The sequence below is a fragment of the Pomacea canaliculata genome, linkage group LG2, assembly GCF_003073045.1.
Source record: "Pomacea canaliculata isolate SZHN2017 linkage group LG2, ASM307304v1, whole genome shotgun sequence".
Lineage (NCBI taxonomy): Eukaryota > Metazoa > Mollusca > Gastropoda > Architaenioglossa > Ampullariidae > Pomacea > Pomacea canaliculata.
In genome coordinates, this window is record NC_037591.1 from 43,846,198 (window position 1) to 43,873,968 (window position 27,771).

Consider the following 27,771-nt stretch of genomic DNA (forward strand, 5'->3'; position numbering starts at 1 on the left):
TGGAAGTGAGAGATGAGAGTGAGAGATGAGAGTGAGAGATGGAAGTGAGAGATGGAAGTGAGAGGTGGGAGTGAGAGGTGTAAGTGAGAGATGAGAGTGAGAGATGGAAGTGAGAGATAGAAGTGAGAGGTGTAAGTGAGAGATGGAAGTGAGAGATGGGAGTGAGAGATGGAAGTGAGAGATGGAAGTGAGAGATGGAAGCCAATTAGCGGCGATGGAAGGAAGACGATGTGTTGCCGGACTGCAGGAAATGGCGGATGTCGATCCCTTCTTTTGTAAAACTCTAGGAGCTGAAGGTAAATCGTCACCGAGCCATTCACCATTTGAGTGAGAGTCACAGGTGTTCGGGTATTTACCCGGCATCAGCAGGGTACTACTACCATCTGTCTTGCTACTACCTAAACACTGCCAGGGTGAGACCTGTGTCTCTTGTCACCACTCCCACTACCACAGATATTACAGCATTACATAGCTGTCATCTTTGTGACAGATACACCAGGATGACACCTGTCTGTCCTACCTGTCGTATTAGTGCACACAACTGTCTGTCTGTCTGTCTGTCTGTCTGATGGCTGTCATGACACTGGCAGTGGTAGATGCGTGTTTGCAGGACACTGCGTGGTTCTGCCGACACGTGACAGTGTCTACACCTGTCACAGCGAGACACACGGGTGTCACGACTCATTCAACATCACACAATGTTGTAATGGCTGCCTGGTCGAAAGGCTTTCATCAGACAACAACAACAGCAACAACCACCACCACCCAAGATCAACCGCCGACTACAGACTAACGATGTTTATCACACACACGTACAACTCACCCTCAAGTAACTGAGCTCCGGAGGGAGAGGTGAGAACCCCCAGCCCCGTCGTGTAGACCCCACTGACGTAAATTAAAGGGGTCCTCCGAACTTTTAATGCGTACTGTACGCAATTGTTTGCGTAAGCAGAAGCCCTGTTAGTGTTTGACCAGGTTAGTGTAAAGTCGATTGATTACATGTCACACTCCACGTCATGGCTGTGCTTGTAGCAGCGTTGAGATTCACTGAGAAATGTTCTCACGAGAGAAAAATCTGACAGTGAAACATTCTCTCCTGTCTTGTACAGGTTAGTGCTTCAGTCATGGCCACCACGTGCTAGCGGTCAGCCACTCACTCACCACCTCACTAACAAGGCCCGCAACTCATTCACTCACTTACATTAACAAGGCCCGCAACTCACTCACTCACTTACAATAACAAGGCCCGCAACTCACTCACTCACTTACAATAACAAGGCCCGCAACTCATTCACCAACAATAACAAGGCCCGCAATCCGCTCCTCCAGTATGTCATTTCTATTTATTTTCTTGTAAAACTTGAGTGTTACTGGAACTCTGCTTATACTGTCAGAGGTTGCTAGGAGTGTCATCTGACTACAGAAATGCCGAGGGCAGCAGTTCAAGCCTGTGTCACCACTAGTAACAGCCCAGAGCAGGTCAAAGGTCGCAACTCAGATTGGAGTTGATTAAATTACAGATGAACATTAGCGACTTGAACATTTAGGAAGCAAAGACTGATTAACATTTAGAAACAAACAAAGGTCTTGAATACAGGAGATCGAATTACTGATGGAGTACTGCCATGACAACCACAGAAGATGAGAGGAAAAGAGAAGTATAAACAAAGGAAGTACAAAGACATGAAGTGTAATCTAACGGATCAAACGGTAAAACGGATTAAAACAGACATCTCTAACATAGGTGGATGAAAGGAATTTACAGAATGCGAAAACAAGTAAACAAATAAACATGTTTATAGCTAATACAATAAAATGTTTACAATAAATACAGGTAACACATGTTTACAAGAAATACAAGTAAAATCAAGTGACATTAAAATACAGTCAGAGATAAGAGACACGTGGACACACGAACATTACAGACGGATTCAAATGGAACTCAAAGCTGTTTATACTCTTTGACAATTTTCTTTCTGACCTCAGGGCAGGACCAGCCACTCATGTTTACAAACACAGGGCAGGACACTCATGTTTACAAACACAGGGCAAGACCAGCCACTCATGTTTACAAACACAGCGACACTCATGTTTACAAACACAGGGCAGAGAGAACTCGTTCAGGAGAGAAATGTCGGTAGCAGCAGGAGACAGACCCTCAGGTGTTCAACGTTTGAAGGTGAGGCGGACTGCGGCCATGGGGAGGACAGGGACAGAGGAGCAGGCGACAGTCGTTAGACCGACATCTTCAGTTCGGTGGGCAGCTGACAGACGAGTAGAGGTCGGAGCGATCACAGGAGGGAGAGAAATAATAAAAAACGAGTGAGAAGGAAAGAAAGAAGAAGGCGAGCGACTGGGAGACAGGTGTGTCGGTGGCTCACTCAGGTGGCGAACTCTCATCAAGTGCGATGGTGGTTTGAACCGCAGTCAGCAGCATGCACAACATATTAGCCTGACACAGAAACGTGTTGTGAGGTGTTGGTGGGCAGGGGTGGGGCACACTCGTGGGGTGGGGCTACCCACACATAGCGGGCAGACGCTACCCCCGTTACAGGTGAATATTATATTGTACATATCAGCATTAACAAAACCCAAAGGAGCCCCTCATCCAGCTGTGGGCAGTTACACTAAGTATGTGAGTTCCATAATGAAAACATCTCTCCAGTGTTATTGTGGAAATGGAGGGACTGTCAGCCACTGCAACAGCAGTCAGCCACAGTTTATCCACATTCCTGCAGGGCAAAGTGAGTCCGCCACACAGGGCCTCCTCCCCACCCCCTTCCCCTCAAAAAAAAAAAACAAACAAACAACAAATCCTCTTCTTCCCTTCCTCTTCTCGTACACATACCTACATAGACCCACCCACAGACACACCCACAGCTGACCTCAACACACACAGTTCTTCACACACATCCACACTTTTAAATAAGCAGAATGAAACACCACACATCTACACAGACACGAGGAAGACAGACCGTCTGGTGGGTGGGGGAAGACAGACAGACAGACATACAGACAGACAGACGGACAGACAGGCAGACGGACAGACAGACAGACGGACAGACAGACAGACGGACGGACGGACGGACAGACAAGACAAGTCTGTCCTAACTTGTGGCCAGACGTCCAAGTGTCACGTGCCTTCTCTCTCATCTTCTCTGCTTAGTCTTGCTGTCTGACGAGGACTTGTCAAAGGTGAAGAAGGAGCACACAGCTCGAGACTTTTGTTTTCATCCCTCCGTTCGTCCGTCCGTCTGTCTGAATGTCTGTCCGTCTGTCCGTCTCACAGTGAGCATGAGAGCTAGAGACCTGTCTCAGTGAACATGACAGTCACAGACAGAGTCTGTGGTTCACTGGCTCGTACACAGCTTGTGACAACTGACATTCAGCAACTGATGACACCAATGAAGTGTCACACTTGTGTCAAAGCATTCAAGGGAAGTCACGTGACTGGATGCACAGTTTTACACCGGAGGACATCACTAAAATGATGTCCGAGATAAACACACTGTCCAGCTACACAACATGTCACACACTCAGCTGGCGACTGTCATTTTCACATTTCACATGACATTTGCTGTTGTCACACTCCTTATTTACACATACAATTGATAAGTAACAAATATTTACTGTAACATAGGTTGATATCAAGTGACCTACACTGACACAGGCATCAGTCGTGTGTCAAATGGAAAACTTGAAAACTGATGATAGTTGACTATAGACACAGTGTACAGTGTTGGATTATTGTATACATTATTTTATACATTATTTGATACATTATTTTATACTTTATATACTTTATTAGTGGACACAATGTGTCTTTTGACACAACTGCTGTCTGTGATCGCCAGTTGCTGAGTTTTACCTGGCTTCTACATTAGTGTATTGTCACTTTCAGCTGTATTAGCTGTATTAGCTGCATTAGCTGTATTAGCTGCATTAGCGGCATTAGCTGTATTAGCTGCATTAGCTGTATTAGCTGCATTAGCGGCATTAGCTGCATTAGCTGTATTAGTTGTATTAGCTGCATTAGCTGCATTAGCTGTATTTGTTACTGCTTGCTGTTGATTATCCTGCCTAACCTGTTTATAAACAATCTCATCTCAGCGACTCTGAATGATCATCTCGTAAGTTCACAGTTCCAAACAAATATTATTTCCCACTGCTTTTCTCCCCCCCCTCTCTCTTTCTGTCTCTCTCTCTCTGCCTCTCTCTCTCTCTGTGTTCAGCTGATCCTGATGCGCTCCTCAAAGATGGCGATGATCACCATGAAGAAAACTCCGAGGAGCATGCCGATGTTGTTGGTGAAGAAAATGACTGGGTTGTGGACCTCGTCAGACACCATCTGCGGCAACTGTTAGCAGACGACACAACAACAAGGTGGTTAGCAGGCTACTGAGGTCAGTGAGTACTTGTACAGATACAGAAACCTTCATAAAGCCTTTGTACAGTTGTGACCGTTAGCTGACAGGTAGGTAGGGTGACTGACCCGCCCTCTACATCTGCTTTATTAGTTAATTGTCTGTCTGACTGTCTTTAATGTTTCAGTGTTTTCTGTTTCTCTTGACAGCTTTGAATATTTGCTTGATTGTCTGTCTCTAACTTCTCATCTTCTGTCTGTATATGTACTGGCATTGACGGTCTGTACAGTAAAGTGTGCGGCATCTACGGATTGTCTCCCTCTAAGTACTTTCCTGTGTGTCTGCGAGAGAGAGAGAAGGACGAGGTGCACTGACCAGGTCCACAAGCGAGATGTAGAGGAACATGCCGGCGGTGATGGCGAAGATCCACGTCTGCACCTCCTCGCTGGTGGCGACGCTCAGACCGACGAAGAGGCCGATGAAAGCCGTGAGAGACGAGAAGAAGTTCCACAGCAGCGCCCTCTTGACTGACATGCCATTCCTCAGCAGCACTGCAAAGTCCCCTGGAACACACGTGTGCCATTGGCAGTGACATGACAGGCCACAGGGCTGGTGACAGGCGCCCACAAGTAATTGATGAGAGCTGCTGCACATCCTCCTCTTGTCAGCCCTCTAGTGTCGGGTGTCGGCGCAATGGCACGTGAACGGCAATTAACAAACAGCCCATCACCATCGAGTTGTTTCTCGCTTTACCTCCCTTACCTTGTTTACCTCTCACCTTTGCCCTGCTAGAACTTGCTTCCTGTAAACTGCATGACAGTCCTCGTCACATTGTCCTCAAGCCAACCGAGTCTTTGTCCTGAGCCCGGGTAGCGAGCCTGACCACAAGGGACCTACTGCAGTCTTGACCAGTCAGTCCACCCACCCCCGTGTCTCCCTATTGTGAACTGACCGTGTGTCCCACCCCATGCTGTGACCCATACCCCCTCACCCCGTGCACTCACCCAGCTCGTGCGGCAGCTCGTGGCAGAAGACGGCGATGGAGGTGGCGATGCCGACAGACACACTGGAGGAGAAGGCGGCACCAATGGCCAGCCCGTCTGCGAAGTTGTGCACTGCGTCGCCCATAATGATCATCACGGACAGCGCCTTGTCACCTGCGTCATTATCATCAACATTATCGCCATGCCAACTATCATCACTGTCATCTTTGTCAGCAGTCACATCACTTTGTCATCACCATGACCTATGGTCAACAATCACCCAACGGTCCCCTGCTGCCAGACCTGCTGGTAGTTCTGGGTGAGTTCATTCCACACACGTTGCACGTGTTTAGATTATCTGCAGAGCCCTATGCAAACGCATGCAGCTAGAGTTGATACAGTAGATATAATTTGCTTTATTACATTCATTCATTCATTCTGTATACATTACAATTTCTGTACCGTTTACAAAACAGAGATGAATAGAGATGAAATTTTGTATAGAATGTTTTAATCTATCTATTGTTATAAGGCCTTTTCATATATTTAATGCTCAAAAGATGTATTTAAAATTTAAATCTTAATACATAATGAATTGTTATATGATGTTTTGATGTATTCGCAGTGAACACTTTAATGTATTGACTGTACACAGTATATTTATGCTTTATTCCTGAAGCAGCTTCTTATTTTCAAGTTACATCTTTGGAAATGCTGGTTTTTATTATTTGTTCTCTTTTTTTCACGAAAGGTTACTACAATAAGAATTTTTTCAAACAAGTGAGCAGAAAGACAAACAAGTGTTACAGACCCCTGAGTATAAAACAAAGACATCACAGATCCTGAGGACAAATAAAGATGGCATGAAACCCATAAAAGACAGACAAAGGAACTAGCATGAACTTGTCAAAACATGGGGAAAGGCTTGAAAGATTATATTGGAGAATAAAAGTTCAGGAAAACATTGACAAGTGGTAAAAGGTCCAAGGAACATACTCCGCTGCTTGTTTGCATCGTCTTGTTTCTGGACATTAACCTCTTCTGCTGTGTCACTCTGAAATAAAATGAAAACACCAATGACACAACATTAAAATGTGTTCTGCCAGAAACAATATGTTGCTCAATAACACAAACTGTCACAACATTGTCATAAGATTTCTCCTGTCCTGGTGATGGCCCACTGACTTCTGTCTCATTGTCTGTCCGCACAGAGGGCGCTTTGAGAAAGTAATCATAATGTAGGACAGAAGGATTAGGACCAAGGTACACGAAGGCACTGAATACATCAGCTCTGTCAAGATGGAAGTGAAGAGGACTTCTGCAGCTGAAGGGAGTTATGGGCTTTGTGCAGTGAAGATACAGGCTTACATTTGCTACATGCAAAGGTTTACAGTTGACACAGGCCTGTGTAATAGTCTGACTGCAGCAACACTGCTGGCCTGACTCATTACCTGTTGACTAGTTTACTCATTACCTGTTGACTAGTTGACTCATTACCTGTTGACTAGTTGACTCATTACCTGTTGACTAGTTTACTCATTACCTGTTGACTAGTTGACTGATATGATTGAAGCTGTGGTGAATGAGGAGTGAAGGGTTCATGTGTTTGTGTGACAGTCACAATACTAAGGGCAGCTCACCGGGGATTTCGTAGGTACAATCATTTCTAGAGAGTGGCTGTGCCCGTGGCTCCCCTGCAACAAATAAAGGTGGATAACTTGCGAGCAACAGGGTTACATGCTCTCCTCTCGTCTCCCTTGGCATTAAAATATTGACCATGCAGCCTGCAAGTGGCCTAATGATAGTGATGTTGTTGTAGTGTTACTGGTGTCAGTGTGTGTGTGTGAGTTGTCTGCTGCTTCTTGGTTCTCATATCAGTTGTATCTGATTGTAGCTCTTTGTTGTGTCTGATGTAAGATGTCTGGTGTGACTTTGTCTGCTGTTATTTGTGTAACATTAGTAGCTTCTAGTGTCAGCTGTGTGTGCTCTCATTTGTGTCTGGTGTTACTTGTGTGATGATAGTTTCTAGGGTTACCTGTGTGTGATGTTGTGACTGACATTATTTGTGTGATGCTCATTGTGCGTGGTTCTGACACTTCTATAGACAGTGAATATCTTTATACAACACAGAGGCAGGCTAAAGACTATTTATGCATGCAAGAGTCAGAAATCGTCCCCCCTACATACATCGAAATCTTTCCTAACTTTTTCAGACAGCTTGAGTTACCTCCATCTTGATTATATATAACAACCTATGGCCTACCCTCCCTACAGGAATACACCAAGTGTGGGAGGAAAGTAGGCACTGACCGTGTGCTTGATGCACCGCACGAAAATAGACTCCAGCAGGAAAAAGAAATAGATACCTGGGCAACACAATGTGATCCATATTAAATACCTTCACAATAATAAATGGCAACCCTAATAATAATAAATAAACACATCGATAACAACAAATAACACCTTAACTAACACAAACACATTGACAATAAAGCTATAAAAGTAAGACATGATAAATAAACTACATGGTTCAAAAATAAATTTGCGATAATGTAAATATGGGGCTCGTTAATAAATACAGTTTGTGATAAGAAAGTTAAGTACAGCGAAGAAAACCGCGTTGTTCTCTCGCTGCTTCCCTAAACAAAGTGAGATTTAGAGTCTATGCTACACAACAGTTATCAGAGACACGCATGGCAGCACCACAGCTGACCATCTCTCTCATCCTAGCACCCAGAAGTCATCACCATGACAGTTCCTGTCATCACTTCCATACAGTCAGAAGTCATCACCATCACAGTTTCTGTCATCACTACAATCAAGTCATCACCATCACCACTACGAGTGCCCTGGTGATGTGACTTTGTGAGCCTCACCGCCCAGCATGACGATGCTCAGCCAGATGTAGTTGTCGATGACCACTGGACCCTCGGTATGCGAGTGATCGCTGTCTTCGTGACCATGCCCCCATTGTCTGCAAATCACATGACCTGCTTGTAGATTTGCTCACAACACTGACTCAGTTTCATCAAAGACATCCTTGTTCCAGACATGTCAGAACAATAAATATTAGAAGTGGTGTATAGACATTGAATGTGGCTGTAAACATACAGAACCCTGACTACTGCAACTAATGTGGCTGTAAACATACAAAACAGAACCCTGACTACTGGAACTAATGTGGCTGTAAACATACAAAACAGAACCCTGACTACTAGAACTGATGTGGCTGTAAACATACAGAACAGAACCCTGACTACTAGAACTAATGTGGTTGTAAACATACAGAACCCTGACTACTAGAACTGATGTGGCTGTAAACATACAAAACAGAACCCTGACTACTAGAACTAATGTGGCTGTAAACATACAGAACACTGACTACTGGAACTAATGTGGCTGTAAATATACAGAACACTGACTACTAGAACTAATGTGGTTGTAAACATACACAACAGAACCCTGACTTCTGGAACTAATGTGGTTGTAAACATACATAACAGAACCCTGACTACTAGAACTAATGTGGTTGTAAACATACAGAACCCTGACTACTAGAACTAATGTGGCTGTAAACATACAGAAACTGACTACTAGAACTAATGTGGCTGTAAACATACAGAACTCTGACTACTAGAACTAATGTGGCTGTAAACATACAGAACTCTGACTACTAGAACTAATGTGGCTGTAAACATACAGAACTCTGACTACTAGAATTAATGTGGCTGTAAACATACAGAACCCTGACTACTAGAACTAATGTGGTTGTAAACATACAGAACCCTTCTAGAACTAATGTGGTTGTAAACATACAGAACCCTTCTAGAACTAATGTGGCTGTAAACATACAGAACCCTGACTTTTTATTGTCTTGTGTAGTTTCCACAGCGCTGCATGTTTTAGTGCCACCCTGAATGTTTTCTACCCTCTGCGCCCGGTGGAGACAACAAATACTGAGTCTTCGAATCCACCGGCCTAACCGTCTGTACCCGGATGAATAAGTGTAAGCATGTTACCATGGGGATGAGGTGAAGAAGCGCATCCCCAGTGAGGGTGCCGACGGCCAGGCCCACAAAGAGGCCCATGACGATCTTGTAGATGGCGCGGTCGATGCATGGCAGCAGCGACACTCCGAGCACGGCGCACAGACAGATGATGAACACTGCGAGCGACCCATAGCCCCACTCTGACGTCACCACGTGCAGACAGAGTCAAAACGAGGCGCGTTAGGCAAGGTCACATGGCTGACTAGGTATGGGCATGCTCATTACGTCATGAGTGTATGAAGATGTGCGCGTGCTTACTAATCTACAGCTGAGGCTGGAGTTCTGTGGATGTCTGAGTTGTTGTTTGATTGATGATAGAAGAGACTGGGGTGGACTTGTCACTGTCAAGGTGACGTCACTGCCAACTTCTTACCTTTACACTAGGGTGCAGTACAGTGTCTAGAGTGACTAATGGCTAACACTAAGGTACACTACAGTGTGTAGATGTCTACAGTGACTAATAGCTAACACTAAGGTACACTACAGTGTCTAGAGTGACTAATGGCTAACACTAGGGTACACTACAGTGTGTAGATGTCTACAGTGACTAAATGGTTAACACTAAGGTACACTAAGTGTCTACAGTGTGTAGATGTCTACAGTGACTAATAGCTAACACTAAGGTACACTACAGTGTCTAGAGTGACTAATGGCTAACACTAAGGTACACTACACAGTGAGCTAGATGGTAACACTACATACAGTGACTAATGGCTAACACTAGGGTACACTACAGTGTGTAGATGTCTACAGTGACTAAATGGTTAACACTAGTGACTTAACACACTAACAGTGTGTTCTACAGTGACTAAATGGCTTGGGTCTACACTACACAGTGTGTAGATGTCTACAGTGACTAGTGGCTAACGCTAAGGTACACTACAGTGTGTAGATGTCTACAGTGACTAATAGCTAACACTAAGGTACACTACGTGTCTACGACTAATTGGTTAACACTACAGTGTCTAAAGTGACTAGAGGCTAACACTAGGGTACTACATACTAATAACACAGTCTCAGTGTAGATAGGTACACTACAGATGCAGTGACTATAGCTAACAGTGTGTAGATTGTCTAGATAGTACACTACAGTGTGTAGATGTCTACAGTGACTAATAGGCTAACTAAACACAGTGTGTAGACTAATAGTACACTACAGTGTGTGTGTAGTGTCTAGTGACACTAACACTAGGGTACACTACAGTGTGTAGATGTCTGTGATGCTACATAACTAGGGCTAACTAATAGCTAACACTAGGGTACACTACAGTGTGTAGTGTGTAGATTAAGGTCTACAGTGTGTAGATGTCTACAGTGACTAATAGCTAACACTAGGGTACACTACAGTGTGTAGATGTCTACAGTGACTAATGGCTATGTACGACACCAATCAAGTCTTGTAAACATTCCATAGCAAGCTCACTAACACTAGAAGTTTCTAAAGCATGTGACGAGATAAGCCCCAAGTCACAGCACGTCAGGCGGACTAGCACGTGACGTAGAGAGGGTCAACTCACTCTCAGCTGTGGTGGGTGCGTCACCCTTCATGGCTGTGTCTGTGGTGAGGCACTGAGCATAGAGCTTCTGGTACACGAGTGCGGGGCACAACTCTGTCAGCTTGGCGGATGTGATTACCTCCCCTGCCTCATAGATGGTGATGAGTTGAGCTGGCGTGTAGCACGTCTGAGACACACAGACAGACACGTCACACGCATGTCATTACAGTCGACTTTGTTGTGACATACAGTGTACTACACTGCACCACGGGACACCTGGCGACATCCACACCCACACACGTGGGGAGAGAAAGAAAGAGAAAGAGAGAGAAAGAGAGAGAAAGAGAGAGAGAGAGAGAATTCACGTTTGTCTGTGAGCTTCAGTCAAGATGGTGGACATAACCGCGGTCCCACGTTAAAGACAAAGTGAACGCCGCTGCTGGTGGCGACACCTGAGACAGGTGTGCAGTGGGAGTCGCTGCCATACGTACCCGCAATGTCTACCCGGCTAGTAGTCGCATTTTCTTTGTCATGTCAATGTAGCCGCCATGGATTGTGACAGATGTTACCTTCTGTATCGGAGTAACGTCATCATCGCCATCAAACGTCACATGACGTTATCTTCGTCATCAGCGTCACATTGACGTACAACAGCGGTTACGTCATTCATCGCTGACAGCTACATGCTGCACATGCGCACTCGGCGGTGTCTGTCTTCTTTCTTCTTTGTTTCTCCAGTTTTGTAAAGTTTCTCAAAGGGACGGGGACTGGAGTTGCTTGATGAGTGACAGACGTGGACAGGTGTTGTCAGTGTAGCTGTTACAGTCAGTGACAGGTGTTGTCATCATAGTTGTTACAGTCAGTGACAGTTGATGTCAGTGTAGTTGTTACAGTCAGTGACAGGTGATGTCAGTGTATGATAGTTGTTACAGTCAGTGACTTGTGTTATCAGTGTAGTTGTTACAGTCAGTGACACGTGTTGTCAGTGTAGTTGTTACAGTCAGTGACTTGTGTTATCAGTGTAGTTGTTACAGTCAGTGACACGTGTTGTCAGTGTAGTTGTTACAGTCAGTGACTTGTGTTATCAGTGTAGTTGTTACAGTCAGTGACTTGTGTTGTCAGTGTAGTTGTTACAGTCAGTGACTTGTGTTATCAGTGTAGTTGTTACAGTCAGTGACTTGTGTTGTCAGTGTAGTTGTTACAGTCAGTGACTTGTGTTATCAGTGTAGTTGTTACAGTCAGTGACTTGTGTTGTCAGTGTAGTTGTTACAGTTAGTGACAGGTGATGTCAGTGTATGATAGTTGTTACAGTCAGTGACTTGTGTTATCAGTGTAGTTGTTACAGTCAGTGACTTGTGTTGTCAGTGTAGTTGTTACAGTCAGTGACAGGTGTTGTCAGTGTAGGTTGTCAGGGAAAGGTGCAAAGCGCTGTCACCTCAAAGAGCAGTGGATGTAGAGGTGTGCGGCCTCCGGTGGGTCTCGTGCTGCCATGTCCACACTACTGATACCCGAGGTACCCAGGAGCCGTTGAGGCCGTTGTCAGCGCACTCAGTCATCACAATAAGCAAACCCTGATTGCCGGCTGGACGGCTGTCTGTGTGGGGTTCGCACCTTCTCACTAAGCATACCTGGGTGGAATAGTTGGTGGTCCTCCGTCTTCCTCCCACGTTTGTCATGTTAGGTGGAAGTTTGCTGATGTCATTGTCATCACACAGATGTCGTGCGACCTTAAGTGCTTCCGTGACCATCCATTACCCTGTCCTTCAATCTGTCCTCTAAATGAAAGTCTGTTTTCTACAACCTGTCGACCTCGTGAGGTGGCGGCTACCTGTCGTTTGTTTTATACAGCGCACTACTCAATGACGGATGCTGGGTGTGAGCGCAAACAATAACAATAACAATTACCTGTATAATTATCACTTAGGACAATGAGAGTAAAACTTGTACAGAAGCTGAACAAATGAGTTATGCGCACCTGTCAGTACCTACCTGGTCTAACCTGACAGGTAACACAGGGGCTCATCTGTCTTCTAGAGACACACAAGTCGATGTCAGTGACGTTAACAGATGTCGGAGATGAACAAAGGTACAGTACACTATACACTATACACTACACAGGGCAGGTAGCCAGCCACCTCACTGTAAGGCCGATAATTAGCATATACAGGTAGACACTGAACCACTTGGGCGCTGACTGCTCTTTCTTCTGTCTTCTCTGTGTGTTATTTCCCTTTCTTCTGTCTTCTCTGTCTTATTTCTCGCTCTTCCGTCTTCAGTTTGTTATTTCGGAGGATCAGGATCAGAGTATGTAAAGCGGTCACGGCGTTCAGGAATGGAAAACATTCCTACCTTCCCTTCCGCAGTGAAAAAAATCATTAAAAGATCATAATACTTACAAAAAGGAATGATTGATAGATGATGAAATATTATATATTGCTGCTGTAAATATAACCGTCATGGGCAGGAAAGAACAGAAAATATTTATCAGCTTAACGATTGGCAGACGTCTGTACAGGAAGTGACGTGCCCTCCGAACAAACATGAAACAACTGGTGAGACTCTACCTGAGGTCGCGGAACTGCGGTGGATCCAATGAAAACAAGAAGGTAGAGTGAGATACGACCTCTTCCCCTCAACACACACACGCACAACACACACCACACAACACACACACACCCACAGCACACACACAACACACACACACACACAACACACACACACACACCACACACCACACACACAACACACACGACACACACACACATTCCACCTACTGTTCACACGCATACATTCCCATGTTCACATGTAAATGCAGGAGAGCTCACGACTTACAGTCTCAGTGGTCTCTGCTTGTCTCCTGACACGTGACTGTACAATTTCCGGGACATGCGCACTCCGCCTTTTCCGCGCATGCGCCTCCTCACTGTGGTCGTGGTCGTGGGAGGTGGAGGATGAGGATGAGGTGGGCAGGATGGTGAGCTTGTCCATGATGGTGTTGAGATCTGCGGGTAGCGACACTCCACTGAGATATTGTGTTCTCATGTTTATCAGGGTAGTGCGTAGTGTATAGTGTATAGTGCGTAGTGAGTAGTGCATAGTGTATAGTGTATAGTGCGTAGTGAGTAGTGCGTAGTGCATAGTGCGTAGCCTTATAGCCGCGAGTATAGTGGCTGAAGGACAAGCTCAGTGCAACACTTTTTTCTGATCGGATTAAGTTATTTTGAAATAATTCCCAAACTCTGAGTACAGAGTTATCCTTACATCTAAGATCTAAGCCTTCAAACACCGGCATTCTCACCTCCAGAAGGAAAGCAGGAGAAAACTACGTGCACACGCCACACAGCGACTACAGACTCGGAGCACTCCCCGGAGGAGCAATGAACCACTTACCTGCGGGGCTCAGGTGGTCTCCCCCATCAGTGACCTGCTTGATCAACGTCTTTGCGAAAAAACCCTTTTGTGGGCAGCAGACGACATGTTGCTTGGATCTCGTGACCTGGACAGTGAGCAACAAGAGTGAGTCAGCCAGTGGTGTGGGACACAAGAGGTGGGGACATCACAAGAGGTGGGGACACCACAAGAGGTGGGGACATCACAAGAGGTGGGGACACCACAAGAGGTGGGGACACTACAAGAGGTGGGGACACCACAAGAGGTGGGGACATCACAAGAGGATGGGACACCACAAGAGATGGGGACACCACAAGAGGTGGGGACACCACAAGAGGTGTGGGACACAAGAGGTGGGGACACCACAAGAGGTGGGGACACCACAAGAGGTGTGGGACACAAGAGGTGGGGACACCACAAGAGGTGGGGACACCACAAGAGGTGTGGGACACAAGAGGTGTGGACACCACAAGAGGTGTGGACAAGACTGTTGGTAGCAAAATAAAGTGACCTCGTCAACAAGATGGGTGAAGGTCACAGACAAGACAGGAGGAAATTGAAGAAAGCGTTGAGTAAGCACACTGACAGTTTCTGATTTCACCGGAACACACTGGACACCACCGCCACTATTGTCTGTTGTCTACTGAAGGGCTTGAGGGTACGCACACCCCATCCAGCCACCCCTACAGACACTGTGAGGTCAAAGACAGGGAAGAGGGGCGAAGGGGGCTCACAGACCAGTGGCACCAGGTCACGTGTCACCCTGAGCTACTCCCGTCGGACTACTACCCGTAATGGGACGTCAGTCTGTCGGCAGTTAGGGTGGAGGAGGATGGGACCATGAGCCCCAGGGTCTACCATCAGGCGAGCGAGAACATTGTAGAGGGCGCAAGCACTGAGGCCCATGGATGGTCAGCGCCGTGAGCTGTGGATGAGGCCAGGACACTGCTGGAGTAGACAACCCCGTGAGTAGAGTACTGGCACCCGAACCTGCTTGATGCCGGGGTACTCAGGGAGCTTCTTTTAGTCCACTCAGCTGTCGGAAACGGGTACCTGACGCCAGCGAGAAGGAGAGAAGGTGAGCGCCCTTTCACCCCCTCGGCCTTTCACCCCCTCGCCCTTTCACCCCCTCGCCCTTTCACCCTCGCCCTTTCACCCACTCCCCCCACAAAAAATAAATCCGCAATTAAAAAACTAACAAAGTGGTCTCCCCCCAAGAAAAGGCTGGAACACATCTGCAAACGACCTAAAGTCCTGCACAGAAGTTAAAGACGACCCTCGTCTGTCACGTGACTGCTCGTGACTCATGTCCATGATATCTGCTGACAGCCTGTCTATGATTTCACGTTGTGAGCGTCCTCGTGAGGGGACATACTGCACCCTTCAGCCACGAGTGCCACGTGTTCAGACAGACACCCTGTCAAACACTTTGTTGAGGTCAACAAGGCTGCTGCACGATGGCTCCCTGGGATCACCATGTCACGTGTCCTGTCGCTTCACTACCGTCAAAGGACGGAGACCTGTCTGTCCGCAGCAGCAAGCACAGAAAGTGCGATGACCAGAACACATCAGGTAAATGTTGAACAGGTAAACTAATAATACAATGGATTGACAGAACGCCATACCTCAGTCTTATGGAGACGCTCATGGAGCGTTGCAGAAAACAACAAACAAAACACAATGTTGGCTCCATAGTCAGAACCATTATATCTATAACATATAGACAGACTAGGTAACCAGCACTGGGGTGGGGTGGCTGTGGGGTGGTTGTGGGACGGGGAATACAGCTTAGCACATCTGTGGTCAGACTGGGTAGAGGCAGTCCTCTCACAACACCGGGGTGGGGAGGGTTGTTACCTTGCGACATCTGGTACAGGATGACACCCGACACACTCTCCAGGTACTCGGCTGCGGGTACGTCCGCCTCATCCTCCACTCCCAGGTAGTGAGCGACCGAGTCCCCGGACAGGCACTACAACAGACGACAGTAGTCTGTGTACAGAACACATACAACAGACGACATGCCATTGTATGACACTATGGTTACACTATGACAGTGAACTACACACTATGGTTACACTATACAGTAAACTACACACTATGGTTACACTATACAGTGAAGTACACACTATGGTTACACTATACAGTAAACTACACACTATGGTTACACTATACAGTGAAGTACACACTATGGTTACACTATACAGTAAACTACACACTATGGTTACACTATATAGTGAACTATACACTATGGTTACACTATGCAGTGAACTATACACTATGGTTACACTATGCAGTGAACTACAGTATGGTTACACTATACAGTGAACTATACACTTTGGTTACACTATACAGTAAACTACACACTATGGTTACACTATATAGTGAACTACAGTATGGTTACACTATAGAGTAAACTACACACTATGGTTACACTATATAGTGAACTATACACTATGGTTACACTATATAGTGAACTACACACTATAGTTATACAGTAAACTACACACTATGGTTACACTATATAGTGAACTACACACTGTGGTTACACTATATAGTGAACTATACACTGTGGTTACAGTATATAGTGAACTACACACTGTGGTTACACTATACAAACAACGTGTTACAGACACTAACACAGGCCAGTCACACACGATTCACTCACTACAACCTCACTATCAGGGTCAGCGGGTCATGTTGTCAACTGATGACAGTCGTCGTCGTGTTTGTTGTCGCTGTTATCAGCAAAGGAGGTGTCTACGTCACGCAGCAGCCACAAACAAGCTGTGCCTCAGTCTGTAGACTGTGAGATGTTAGAATACTAAGGTGTGACACTAAGGTGTGACACAGTCGGCCATTGCCGCCAGTACAGGTGCTGACCTTGACCTTGATAATGGACGTGCTGTTGTCGCTGTGGTTGTCGTGCTCGTGCTTATGGTCATGATGGTCGCCATCGTCCTTGTGCGCTACAAACAGACGAATAAGGATTTGCTGTAACCCACCAACCTCAGCACCAGTACAACACCAGCAACCCCACCACCGCCCTCCCCCACCACCAGCATCACGACAAGAGGTTGACATCGCATCACACCCTACCTGTGTCTTGAGTAGAGGTTGACATTTCCCACCCTACTTGTGTCTTTAGTAGAGGTTGACATTGTATCACACCCTACCTGTGTCTTGAGTAGAGGTTGACATTGTATCACACCCTACCTGTGTCTTGAGTAGAGGTTGACATTGTATCACACCCTACTTGTGTCTTTAGTAGAGGTTGACATTGTATCACACCCTACCTGTGTCTTGAGTAGAGGTTGACATTGTATCACACCCTACCTTGTGTCTTTAGTAGAGGTTGACATTGTATCACACCCTACCTGTGTCTTGAGTAGAGGTTGACATTGTATCACACCCTACTTGTGTCTTTAGTAGAGGTTGACATCGCATCACACCCTACCTGTGTCTTGAGTAGAGGTTGACATTTCCCACCCTACTTGTGTCTTTAGTAGAGGTTGACATTTTCTCTTTTCTCCTGGTGAGGGTGGAGCTGTGGGTGAGCGTGCACTACCTGTCCCCACCCCTATAAAGACTATAGCGGCCCCAAAGGCTCTGATCATCTTCTCAGTGCCTGCGATACCTGTGCGATACACAGAGCGATACCTGTGCGATACCTGTCAAGGCCAGTCATTGGTCAGTCGTGTGTACAGCGCCACCTGTCTAAGAAGTTAGTTGTGACTCGTGACGGATGGCGAAGTGTTTAGCAGGCTACAGCCTCGCTTGTGACCGCAATGAACCACACACATCGCTCCACCCACCGACAACGGCCATGCGCCACCACCCGCTGCATCAAGAACGAGCATCAGTCTGCCAGTCTCCAGTGTCCAGGCCGGGTACTCGGGTACTGCTTGATGATCTTTAACTCATTGAAGATTTCTGTACCTCTAGCACACTAAAGCCTGCGTTATCTTTAGCATGTAGTAACGACTTATCTATCTCTAGCACTCTAAACGACTTACTTCTGTAGGACTGCTGCAAGACTTACTTCTGTAGGACTGCTGCAAGACTTACTTCTGTAGGACTGCTGCAAGACTTACTTCTGTAGGACTGCTGCAAGACTTACTTCTGTAGGACTGCTGCAAGACTTACTTCTGTAGGACTGCTGCAAGACTTACTTCTGTAGGACTGCTGCAAGACTTACTTCTGTAGGACTGCTGGATGTCGTCCAGGAGCGACTGTACCCCGGCCTGTGAGATGTGGGCGCTGATTATAGCAGACAAGTTTCTTCTCACTTCTTCCACAGTGTTGTTGCCCGCTGGGATGTGGATGGTGTCGTGACAGGCGAAGGGTTTCTTGGGCAGGAAGTAGAGAAGCACCATCGCAGCTTGTACGAACTGCTCTCCCTTGAGGCCGAGGGAGGAGTTGTCTCCCACAGCCAGCAGGAGGCTGTCGACATCAAGACACTGCAAAGAGAGTCGACCTCCTACAGACACACATCAGTGAGCTGACAACTTGTACAACAACAGCAACAGTCTATTAATAGCAGTCGTATTGTACACCAGTGAGCTGACAACTTGTACAACAGCAGCAGTCTATATATAGCAGTCGTCAGTGTACACCACTGAGCTGACAACTTGTACAACAACACCAGTCTATTAAATAGCAGTCGTCAGTGTACATCAGTGAGCTGACAACTTGTACAACAACAGCAGTCTATTAATAGCAGTCGTATTGTACACCACTGAGCTTGCACTAACACCAGTCTATAAATAGCAGCCGTTAATGTCCCTGAAAGATGGAGATGACTGACATGTAGCTCTAGTAGTGTACTCAGTTATGTCTGTAGAGGGTAAGGGTCAAGCAGCTCCCAGGACTGTCCCCTTGTGTACTGAGTAAGGTCTTTGTAGAGGGTAGGGGTCAGGACTGTCCCTCCCTAACGCCGGCTGCATACGTAATACCCGGCCTTGAGCTGTCCACCCGTGGCTACTGGGCCTACTGTTACATCAGACGTTACGAAGCTGCCTGAGCCCCTTGGGGAGACCCTGACCAGACGGGGGGTTAGGGTGTCCACTGGAACACGGGGGCTGGGAAAGGACGTGACGAAACCGTGGGAAAGGGGTGGATGGTTCTGGAACGTTCGACGGGAGATGGTGTAAGTAGGGTGGCTTTACAGCTGAGGGAGGCTTTTTGATTTGAGAGTGAGAGTGAGAGCAGGACCGCCCTATGACCCTTGTGGAAACCCTGTGGAAAGGTGGAGCAGAACGCTTGTAGGTATGTTACAAACTTTAGAGACCGAACAGAAGGACTGGCGGAAACACCTGAAGTCTGTGGTGCACGCCTACAACTCGTGCATACACAGCAGCACGGGATTCTCACCCTCCTACCTGTTCTACGGACGGCACCCAAGACTGCCAGTCGACCTGGCATTTGGCCTGGACATAGGGAAGCGACAAGGGAAGAGTTGCAGGCAGGATGTGTAGGACCTGAAAGAGAGCCTCCGTAGTGCATACAGAATGGCCACAGAGCAAATGGAAATGTTCTCTTAAGAACAAGATAAGGTATGATGCAGGAGCTTTGGCAGCTACCTTAGAAGTGGGAGACAGAGTCCTGGTCAGAAACATGGGGCCACGAATTGCATCCAAAGTGGATGACCGCTGGGAGCAAGGAGTTTTTGTCGTGCTGGACAAATTGAACAATATACCGGTGTATGTGGTCCAACGAGAGGACGGCTCCGGACCAAAACGGACACTCCATCGCAATCTGTTACTCCCAGTGGGTGCACTAGGCTGGACACAACCTTTGGCCCAGGAAAGAACCAGAAACAACAACCCAGACAGCGCGCAGACGCAGCACACCCCCGACTGTGGAAATGGTGAGGAGGACGAACCGATGCAAGTTCCAGACATCGAAGTGGGCCTAGAGTTGAGGCCAGAGGCACCAGAGTTTATCCAGCCGCGGTACTTTAGAGCTAGCAGAGAACGACAGTGAAGAGCAGCAACCTCTACGCGCTCTGACAGACCGACCGGTGGACAGACTGAACTTAATGCACCGATGTGCAAGTGAAAATCAGTCGGACATGGTGTCCGACAAGAGATGGCAAGTCTTTGAGGCTTCTAGTCAGAAAGCTCCCCCTCCCCACCAGGTGATGCAGTCTGTATGGCGGGCCATGCATGAAGTAATGGAGGTAATGGAGAGGTGACTTAGTTCACCTGTAATGGAAGCCGATGTGTGATCGCTCCATCCTTGCCACTGTCAAGCTTTACTTGTGACAGACACCTCTAGGTGTAGGTTTTTAATGACACCTGTGACAGACACCTCTAAGTCTACTTGTGACAACACCTCTAGGTGTAGGTGTGAGGTTTTAATGGAGACCGTGTAATGCCGGATGTTACACTGTAACTCAACTGTGTTGTTCAAGATCTGTTTTGATGACTACAAGGTTCCACGTGTAACTATTTGCATCTGTAAACCGTCATCGTGATGATTGGAATTTGATGTACATGGTGTAGAAGTTACCTGTGTGTGTTAACCGGTTGTCTCCTTTCTTTGAAACATCACTGTGGGTGTGTAGGTTACTTGCTATGGCAACCAGTTTCAATTGTTAACGGTCACTTTATGTACATGTTGCTGCCGTTTGACTGCAGACACTTGTTCTCGGGGACATCTTGTTTTATGCTCGGGTTGATGTTTCTCTTCTTGCAAATGAAAATTGAAATGAAACTTTATTCGTCGAGGTCCCAATCCCTCCCTAACGCCGGCTGTGCATTCAGCTGTCCCCCCGCGGCTACATCGTTACACCTGAAGTTACCTGAGCCACTTGGGGGACTCAACCACACAGGGCGTGTGTGTGTGTGTGAGAAAAGTCGTGACGAGACCGTAGGAAAAGGGGGTGGATGGTTCTGGAATGTTCGACGGGAGATAGAATAAGTAGGGTAGCTTGACAGTTGACGGGGCTTTTAGTTTGGAAAGTGTGGAGAGTGGAGAGTGAAACTCTGAATAAAATCTACAGGTGTGCGGCAATGTTCATCTTTGTTGAGTTCTTGTAGGACTAGCCCACCCCTAGTAGCCCGACCCTACTAGCCCGCCCCTGTAGCAAGATAGGACCTCTCCTCAAGAATCCCTCGAGATATGCAGACGCTGTGTTTTGTAGTGATGCTGAATGGATTAGCAGACATTTTCATGGTATTTTTTTTTATCAAAACCAAAACTAAAGCGTGAGTTGTATGTGTTTAGTTTTTTTCATGTTATTTTTATTTAAATTTGACTTGTAGTTACTCTTTAGCAGACGATCAAACGCCCACTCGCGCAGTGATATCAAAGAAAAATAGTCCACTATCCACATCTCTTTGCAAGCTGTAATTATTTGAAACTAAAAGTTTTACGTGTATCTCCAATGCTAAATTTAATTTTGTAGCATGCACACCATTGGTTCTCGCTGAGAGCTGGGTTCTGTCCTTACAACACCTTGCTGGGAGTTTCGATTCTTGAGGAGAGGTCCTATCTTGCTACACCGCTAGTAGCCATCAGGGACTGGCGTGTAGGCTACAGACACTAGAGTCTTTGGGTGCATTGTACACAGAACTTATATCCCTGGACGGCTGGCACACGATTTTTTCCAGTTAACTGCTAAAACGAGGCATGATACAAGAAAGCTTCCGGTTTAGTCACATTCTTTGTTAAGCTCGCCGAGACTAACAGCGGAGGCTAAGCGTTGGTCTCGGCAGACAGACGGCAGTCCACCTGTACACGTCCGTGATTGACAGAACTGAGGCGCCAGTGTGGGCAGTGGTTACTGAGTGCAGGTGTAGAGGCTGTATTCCCGTACACCTGCACACTCCCTCACCTGCACTCTCTCACCTGCACTCTCTCACCTGCACTCACTCTCACCTGCACTCTCTCACCTGCACTCTCTCACCTGCACACTCTCACCTGCACTCTCTCACCTGCACACACTCTCACCTGCACACACTCTCACCTGCACTCTCTCACCTGCACTCTCTCACCTGCACTCTATTTCTTTGCTGTGGCTTTAAATACGTGCGACAATGTTCAGTCACTAAATGTCTCAAGATGCGTTAGGTGCCAACTGTTTGTTGTTTTCTTGTTGACATTTCTTGGGGTGATGGGGGACAGCCTGTACTTTCATTTATTCATTTTATGTTGTAGCAGTCCGTGGGGGACATACTATGGGGCAAATTTTAAAGCCATCAAACACCGACTACATCCTGCAGCTTGTGACGACCGTCCCGCCAGTGGTGATTGGCTGTAGACAGGGAGGAACATCAACATTCCTCATGGACAGGACACACAGGGAGGAGCGGGCACATCACCTGGGGGCGAGGCTGGGTGGGTCAGCTCGGGCAAGAATAATTAATTGGGAGGGACTAAGGGAAGAATAATATGTCTGTTGCCACATCCTCAAGGACCACAATCACAATTAACCCAAGAAGGACCTGAGAACAACAAACTAATTAATCAGGTAACCTGCTTTGTACAGGTAAATGTTCTCTGTAATTGCTTCAGTTGTTTCAACACTCATCAGTCCCCGCACACGTGTCATGGTGAAGGTAAAGGTGTGAGAGGAAGGCGATCACACTGTTCTCACTGTAGGTCAGAGGTCAGTGATGTAGACTTGTAAGTGTTGTGACTGTGGAGGCTGTGACGAGGGCGGTGTCGTGCTGGGGTAGTGTGGACAGGCACTCCTACCCTACCTACCCTACCCCACCCCTACCTTACCTACTGTGTTTAGTCTGCAAGCTTCAACATGTCAGTAAGGAAACAAAAATTGACAAATACTTGGTGCCACTACAAAACACTTTTACTGGATACTGAAGAGTTCTCAGAAGCACTTATGTATATGTTTATATATAGAGTCTATATATGTACAATGCACGTACAACACATCGGTGTACTGAGCACTGACTTACACTGAGTGTCGAGTGGTTTGTCTGTCGCACGCACTGAACGTTGGGAAATCACTGAAGCATTGACACCTTAGTCACATTTAATCTTCATTTTGTCTGCAGCGACAACTGCACACGAGGCGAGCAGAATGAATCCCCCCTCCTAGCCCCCCCCCCTCGCTCTAGTTTGCCCCCATTCCTCAATGGGGGTCATGGTCAAACACCACGGGGTCATGGTCACACACGGGTCATGCTAAGCCTCTGTATCGAGGCACGATCTTGCCGTTGATGGGTGGGGGTGGGGGTGATAGACCATGGGGGGGGGATTTTTGAATGGGAAGAAAGATTTGTCTTTAATCACACTGAACGCAGCTCTGTCTCTTGTTAACGTGTCCGAGTTACATATATCCAGGGTAAGTCTCAAAGCTGTTATTCCACTACAATACGTTACAGCAGGATAATTCCCCTTCTTACATCCTCTCCCTCTCTCTGTCTGCCGACAAGTGTAGGCACCAAGTAAGGTGAAGGAGAAAGAGAAAGAAATGTAGAGACGAATTGGATGAAGGTGAAAGAGATAAAGGGGAGGGATGCAAGGACCGAGTAGGTAAAGGAGAGTACATAGAGAAGGAGAGAGAGAGGAGTGTAGGGACCGAGTGGGTGAAGGAGAGAGAGAGGAATGTAAGGACCGAGTGGGTGAAGGAGAGAGAGAGGAATGTAAGGACCGAGTGGGTGAAGGAGAGAGAGAGGAATGTAAGGACCGAGTAGGTGAAGGAGAGAGAGAGGAATGTAAGGACCGAGTGGGTGAAGGAGAGAGAGAGGAGTGTAGGGACCGAGTGGGTGAAGGAGAGAGAGAGGAGTGTAAGGGACCGAGTGGGTGAAGGAGAGAGAGAGGAGTGTAAGGACCGAGTGGGTGAAGGAGAGAGAGAGCGGCCTGTGCAGAAACCATTATGAAAGCTCCCTGTGTCAAAGGTCACAGGTCCAGTGGAAATGAAAGACAGGTACTGAAAGAGCGAAAGTTTATACACAGCATCCAGTCACAGAAACTGCAGTTCGCCTTGTGTCAGGCCTTACTCACATAATGACAGGTAGTACAGAGGACTATCAGATTGTTACTATCATACAGAGTGCTATCTGTAGTGTCATCTTATACAGACTACCTCATCACTACAGATTGTTACCAGTAGTGTCACGTCTATGTGACTACAGAGCTACCCATCACTACAGACTGTGCTACCAGACGGCGCCCACTTCCAGCATGTAAATCAGAAGGTTACTACAGAGAACAGCTCGGCAGACAGACAAACGCAGACAAAGAAAAGGAAGAATACTGACCTACTGCTCTATGGGTGTATGGAGGGGAGGACAAACTGGAGAGACAGAGGGAGGGTGACAGAATCGAATATGTTTCTTGTGTAGAGTCTGTAGACCATGGACCCCTATCAGGAGGGTGACATCCGAATGACTTCGTACATGTGTAGTGCATTGCATAAAGGGAGGGCGAGAGAGAGAGAGAAGGGTAGGAAGATTAAAAAAGAACAAATAGAGCAGGGATGCACAACCTACGGCCCGCGGGCCATATCCGGCCCGCGACGCGGTGCCATCCGGCCCGCGAAACTTCTGCCCACAGTGCAGGAAATCGCCATGTTAGTAATAAAAGAAAACCTTAAAAAAACGAAAAGAAAAAAAAAGGAAGAAGAAGTATTTATCCCCACGTAGGGGCGTCTCTCAATCTTTTTTTCGATGGACGAACATTTGGATTCAGTGCTCCGACTTGGTGTCTCTACGATGAGGCCGGACATTCAGAAGTTGGTTTTGGGAAAACAACTTCAAATATCCCACTAATTACTACATAATTAATGGTAATTACAACTTGTTTCTAGTAAAAAATGTTATCTGCTCTATTTTTTTTCCTTTTTGTATTTTTGTGGTGAAGTGGCTCGCGACACGGCTGTCCGAAATGGATATGGCCTGCAGGCCGAAAAAGGTTGGGCATCACTGGAATAGAGGATAAGAAGGAGAAGAGTGGAAGAGGACGCCTGGCGGGAACGAAAATCGCGGAGAACAAGAAATGAACAGGTGAGGACAGGTGTGTGTGTGTCTACATCAGGACAGAAGTAAAAACATGAACTGTGTCTCTATTGTCTCTACAGACACTAACGCAGGTTACTAGGAATTCTTCTTTTCTCAACAGTCTAGCTACAAAGGCTAGCCGCGGGTGTAGTCTTCACATAGTGTGTTACAACATCCTGGACATCTTAGTCCACGTGTCACTACATCACACCACCGACACCACCGACTACATTGTAGAAATTCACGGACTAGAAAACTGAAATGTGAGCGACGCACACGACTTGCTACAGCAGCTACCTCGGACAACCACAGGACTGGAATACATGACAGAGGAGCTGTGTCTAAACACAACCACGACACTCGTGACGTCAGCATTACACAGCATTACACAACACACACAGACATTACACACAACATAGCATTACACACTACACAGCATTACACACTACACAGCATTACACAACACCCGAGTATTAAGGAAGCAGGAAACACGAAGGAGCGAGTTAAAGATAAAAGGGCAAAGAAAAAAAGAGAAAAAAGAAATGAAGAAAGAAAAAAATAATGACAGAATGAAAGAACGACTGAATGAAAGACACTAATTAAGCTGAGCAGAAAGACAGAAAGACAGAGCAGAGTAAGAGTTCCGGTGTCCGGCTGTTTCCCACAAACACTTACCAAGGCCGCCCCACAGCTGTGACCGGAGTTGACCGAGTCGGACGGTGTTGTCCGATTGAGGGAACACTGGAAGGAAGACAGAATGTTGGTGAAGAAGTGTCTGATGCTGGGAGGGGACAGCATGTCCGTCTCATTATAACTCTCTGCGATCTCCTGGAAAACATGTGACGGGCGGCCGTCTGTGCGGCTGCACACACCACACAGGTGTTGACGACGAGGACGACCACAGTCGTCGGCCACCTCAGCTTCATTTTTACCTGCTGGTGGTGGCAGTTGTCTTAATTAAAGTGTCGTCTGCTATCCCTTGAGGGGAGGAGACTGGGGCTTTAGTGTCGTGTGCACAAAATCGTCTCCGTAACTGACAAAATGGCGGCGCCAGTGGGTACAGGTCACGTGACTGCATGCAAGAGCGAGGATAAGCCAGCGGTCAGGTGTACAGGTGAGCAAGCGTGTGTCACCAGTCAAGTGAGCCAGGTTCGCTCTCTCCTGTCTGCGTCACGGGCTTAATGGGCCACTAAATCTCCCTCCTTCACCCCCAGCCCCAGCCCCAGGGGCCACAACCCGCCCTGTTTGTGACGAGTGTTGCTCGTGAGACAGAAAGCCAGATTGCAATGAGCGACAGAAGGATTGAGAGGGAGATAGAGGGAAGGTGGGTGCGAGGAACCTTTCTGTGTACCCTGTGCTGTCTCTGTCTCTCAGGGTGTGATGATACAACTGGACAGACAGGGTCACTGCAGGACTTGATGTTGACATAAGGCACCGCCACATTATTTTAGTTTATTACACGACTCGTGGAAGTTGTTATCATTGTCAGTTATTTGGGATTATTTAGTTGACAGTTAATTACCGCCACCCCTCAACTTTTGTGACCCAACCATGGTGTTCTGGGCGGGTGGGGAAGGGTTAGTGTCTTACACCGAGCCGACTATGGCCGTACTACGACAAAAAGCTGAGTCTGTGAACACCCTGTGACAGCTCAGTGGCACGTGAACACCCTGTGACAGCCCAGTGGCATGTGAACACCATGTGACAGCCCAGTGGTACGTGAAGCACGCTGTCGACGTGAAGCAAGGTGTCGAAATGATCACGTGACCTCTCGGCGCTTCACGTAAGCCGCGCGGCACCACACATTCTGCGCACGGCGACCTCACATCACCACTCGGGGTGTGCGTGTGTAGGGTACATACATACTTGTAGACTTGTGACTTTGTCAACAACTGTAAGTGTAGGTCACAGTAGATATAAAACAGTGTAGGTCACACACGCTGGGGTCACGGTCAGTGTGCGTGCCACGTGAAGCAGCTTTGGAGAGACCGCGGTGAAGGCTGTGTGCACTTTTCTCACTTCACCCTGTGATTCTGTGAATACCCCACTTCACATTCTGTCCCCGTGGCTGGCCTGTACTTGAGTCCCCGGGTACCCGCCATTGTTGGCTCCAGGAAGTCAAAACAGGTTCTCACGTCCCTGGTGTGCCCTTCACAGTTCACTTACGTCCTGTCACGTGCCACGTAGCAGGTTACAGAGCGGTCACAGACACACTCTGGTTGTCGCTGGCTGCAATGACAGACACCAACTGATGTCAGCAGTGAACATGGCCGACCCACCAGTGCCAGACTGACAGCCTCACTACATGCCAGGCTGGGGACCAGGGAACAATGGCGGCGCCACCCACCTCACGAGCAGCAGGGGCTGAGCACTCGAGACACAAACAAGACGTGGACAACATGTTGAGTCTGCTGGCGGGCCGACAGTGGATGTGAATACCACAGGAGGACAAGCGTGACGTCAGACGGACACCAACCACATCATACTGTGGTGTCACAGCCTGCTGGCGGATGTTGCTG

At 47.2% G+C, this 27,771-nt stretch overlaps 2 protein-coding genes across 2 annotated transcripts; both read right to left on the bottom strand.

Moving 5' to 3' along the window:
* Positions 1 to 1,324: 1,324 nt before the first annotated feature.
* Positions 1,325 to 9,416, bottom strand: LOC112556511 (zinc transporter ZIP12-like). Its single transcript, XM_025225589.1, has 8 exons — positions 9,367 to 9,416; positions 8,224 to 8,321; positions 7,658 to 7,713; positions 6,988 to 7,041; positions 6,344 to 6,401; positions 5,369 to 5,521; positions 4,740 to 4,927; positions 1,325 to 4,357 (listed from the first exon to the last, which is right to left on the bottom strand). Exons 2-8 carry the CDS (start codon positions 8,231 to 8,233, stop codon positions 4,229 to 4,231), a joined length of 648 nt encoding a protein of 215 aa, XP_025081374.1. The 5' UTR covers positions 8,234 to 8,321; positions 9,367 to 9,416; the 3' UTR covers positions 1,325 to 4,228.
* A 4,335-nt stretch (positions 9,417 to 13,751) lies between these two features.
* On the bottom strand, positions 13,752 to 27,259 carry LOC112556510. Its single transcript, XM_025225587.1, has 6 exons — positions 25,928 to 27,259; positions 18,481 to 18,742; positions 17,166 to 17,251; positions 16,140 to 16,254; positions 14,283 to 14,388; positions 13,752 to 13,894 (listed from the first exon to the last, which is right to left on the bottom strand). Exons 1-5 carry the CDS (start codon positions 26,048 to 26,050, stop codon positions 14,309 to 14,311), a joined length of 666 nt encoding a protein of 221 aa, XP_025081372.1. The 5' UTR covers positions 26,051 to 27,259; the 3' UTR covers positions 13,752 to 13,894; positions 14,283 to 14,308.
* Between the last annotated feature and the right edge of the window lie 512 nt (positions 27,260 to 27,771).

Coding starts and splice junctions, on each gene's coding strand:
- LOC112556510 (XM_025225587.1), bottom strand. CDS start 26,050: ATGCTGTCCCCTCCCAGCATCAGACACTTCTTCACCAACATTCTGTCT. Junction 16,255..17,165: donor CGTCCATTATCAAGGTCAAG/GTCAGCACCTGT, acceptor CGTCTGTTGTAG/TGCCTGTCCGGGGACTCGGT. Junction 14,389..16,139: donor CCTGTACCAGATGTCGCAAG/GTAACAACCCTC, acceptor CTCACTGTCCAG/GTCACGAGATCCAAGCAACA.
- LOC112556511 (XM_025225589.1), bottom strand. Junction 5,522..6,343: donor CGATGCAAACAAGCAGCGGA/GTATGTTCCTTG, acceptor ATAATGACGCAG/GTGACAAGGCGCTGTCCGTG. Junction 4,358..4,739: donor ACATCTCGCTTGTGGACCTG/GTCAGTGCACCT, acceptor GTCTGCTAACAG/TTGCCGCAGATGGTGTCTGA.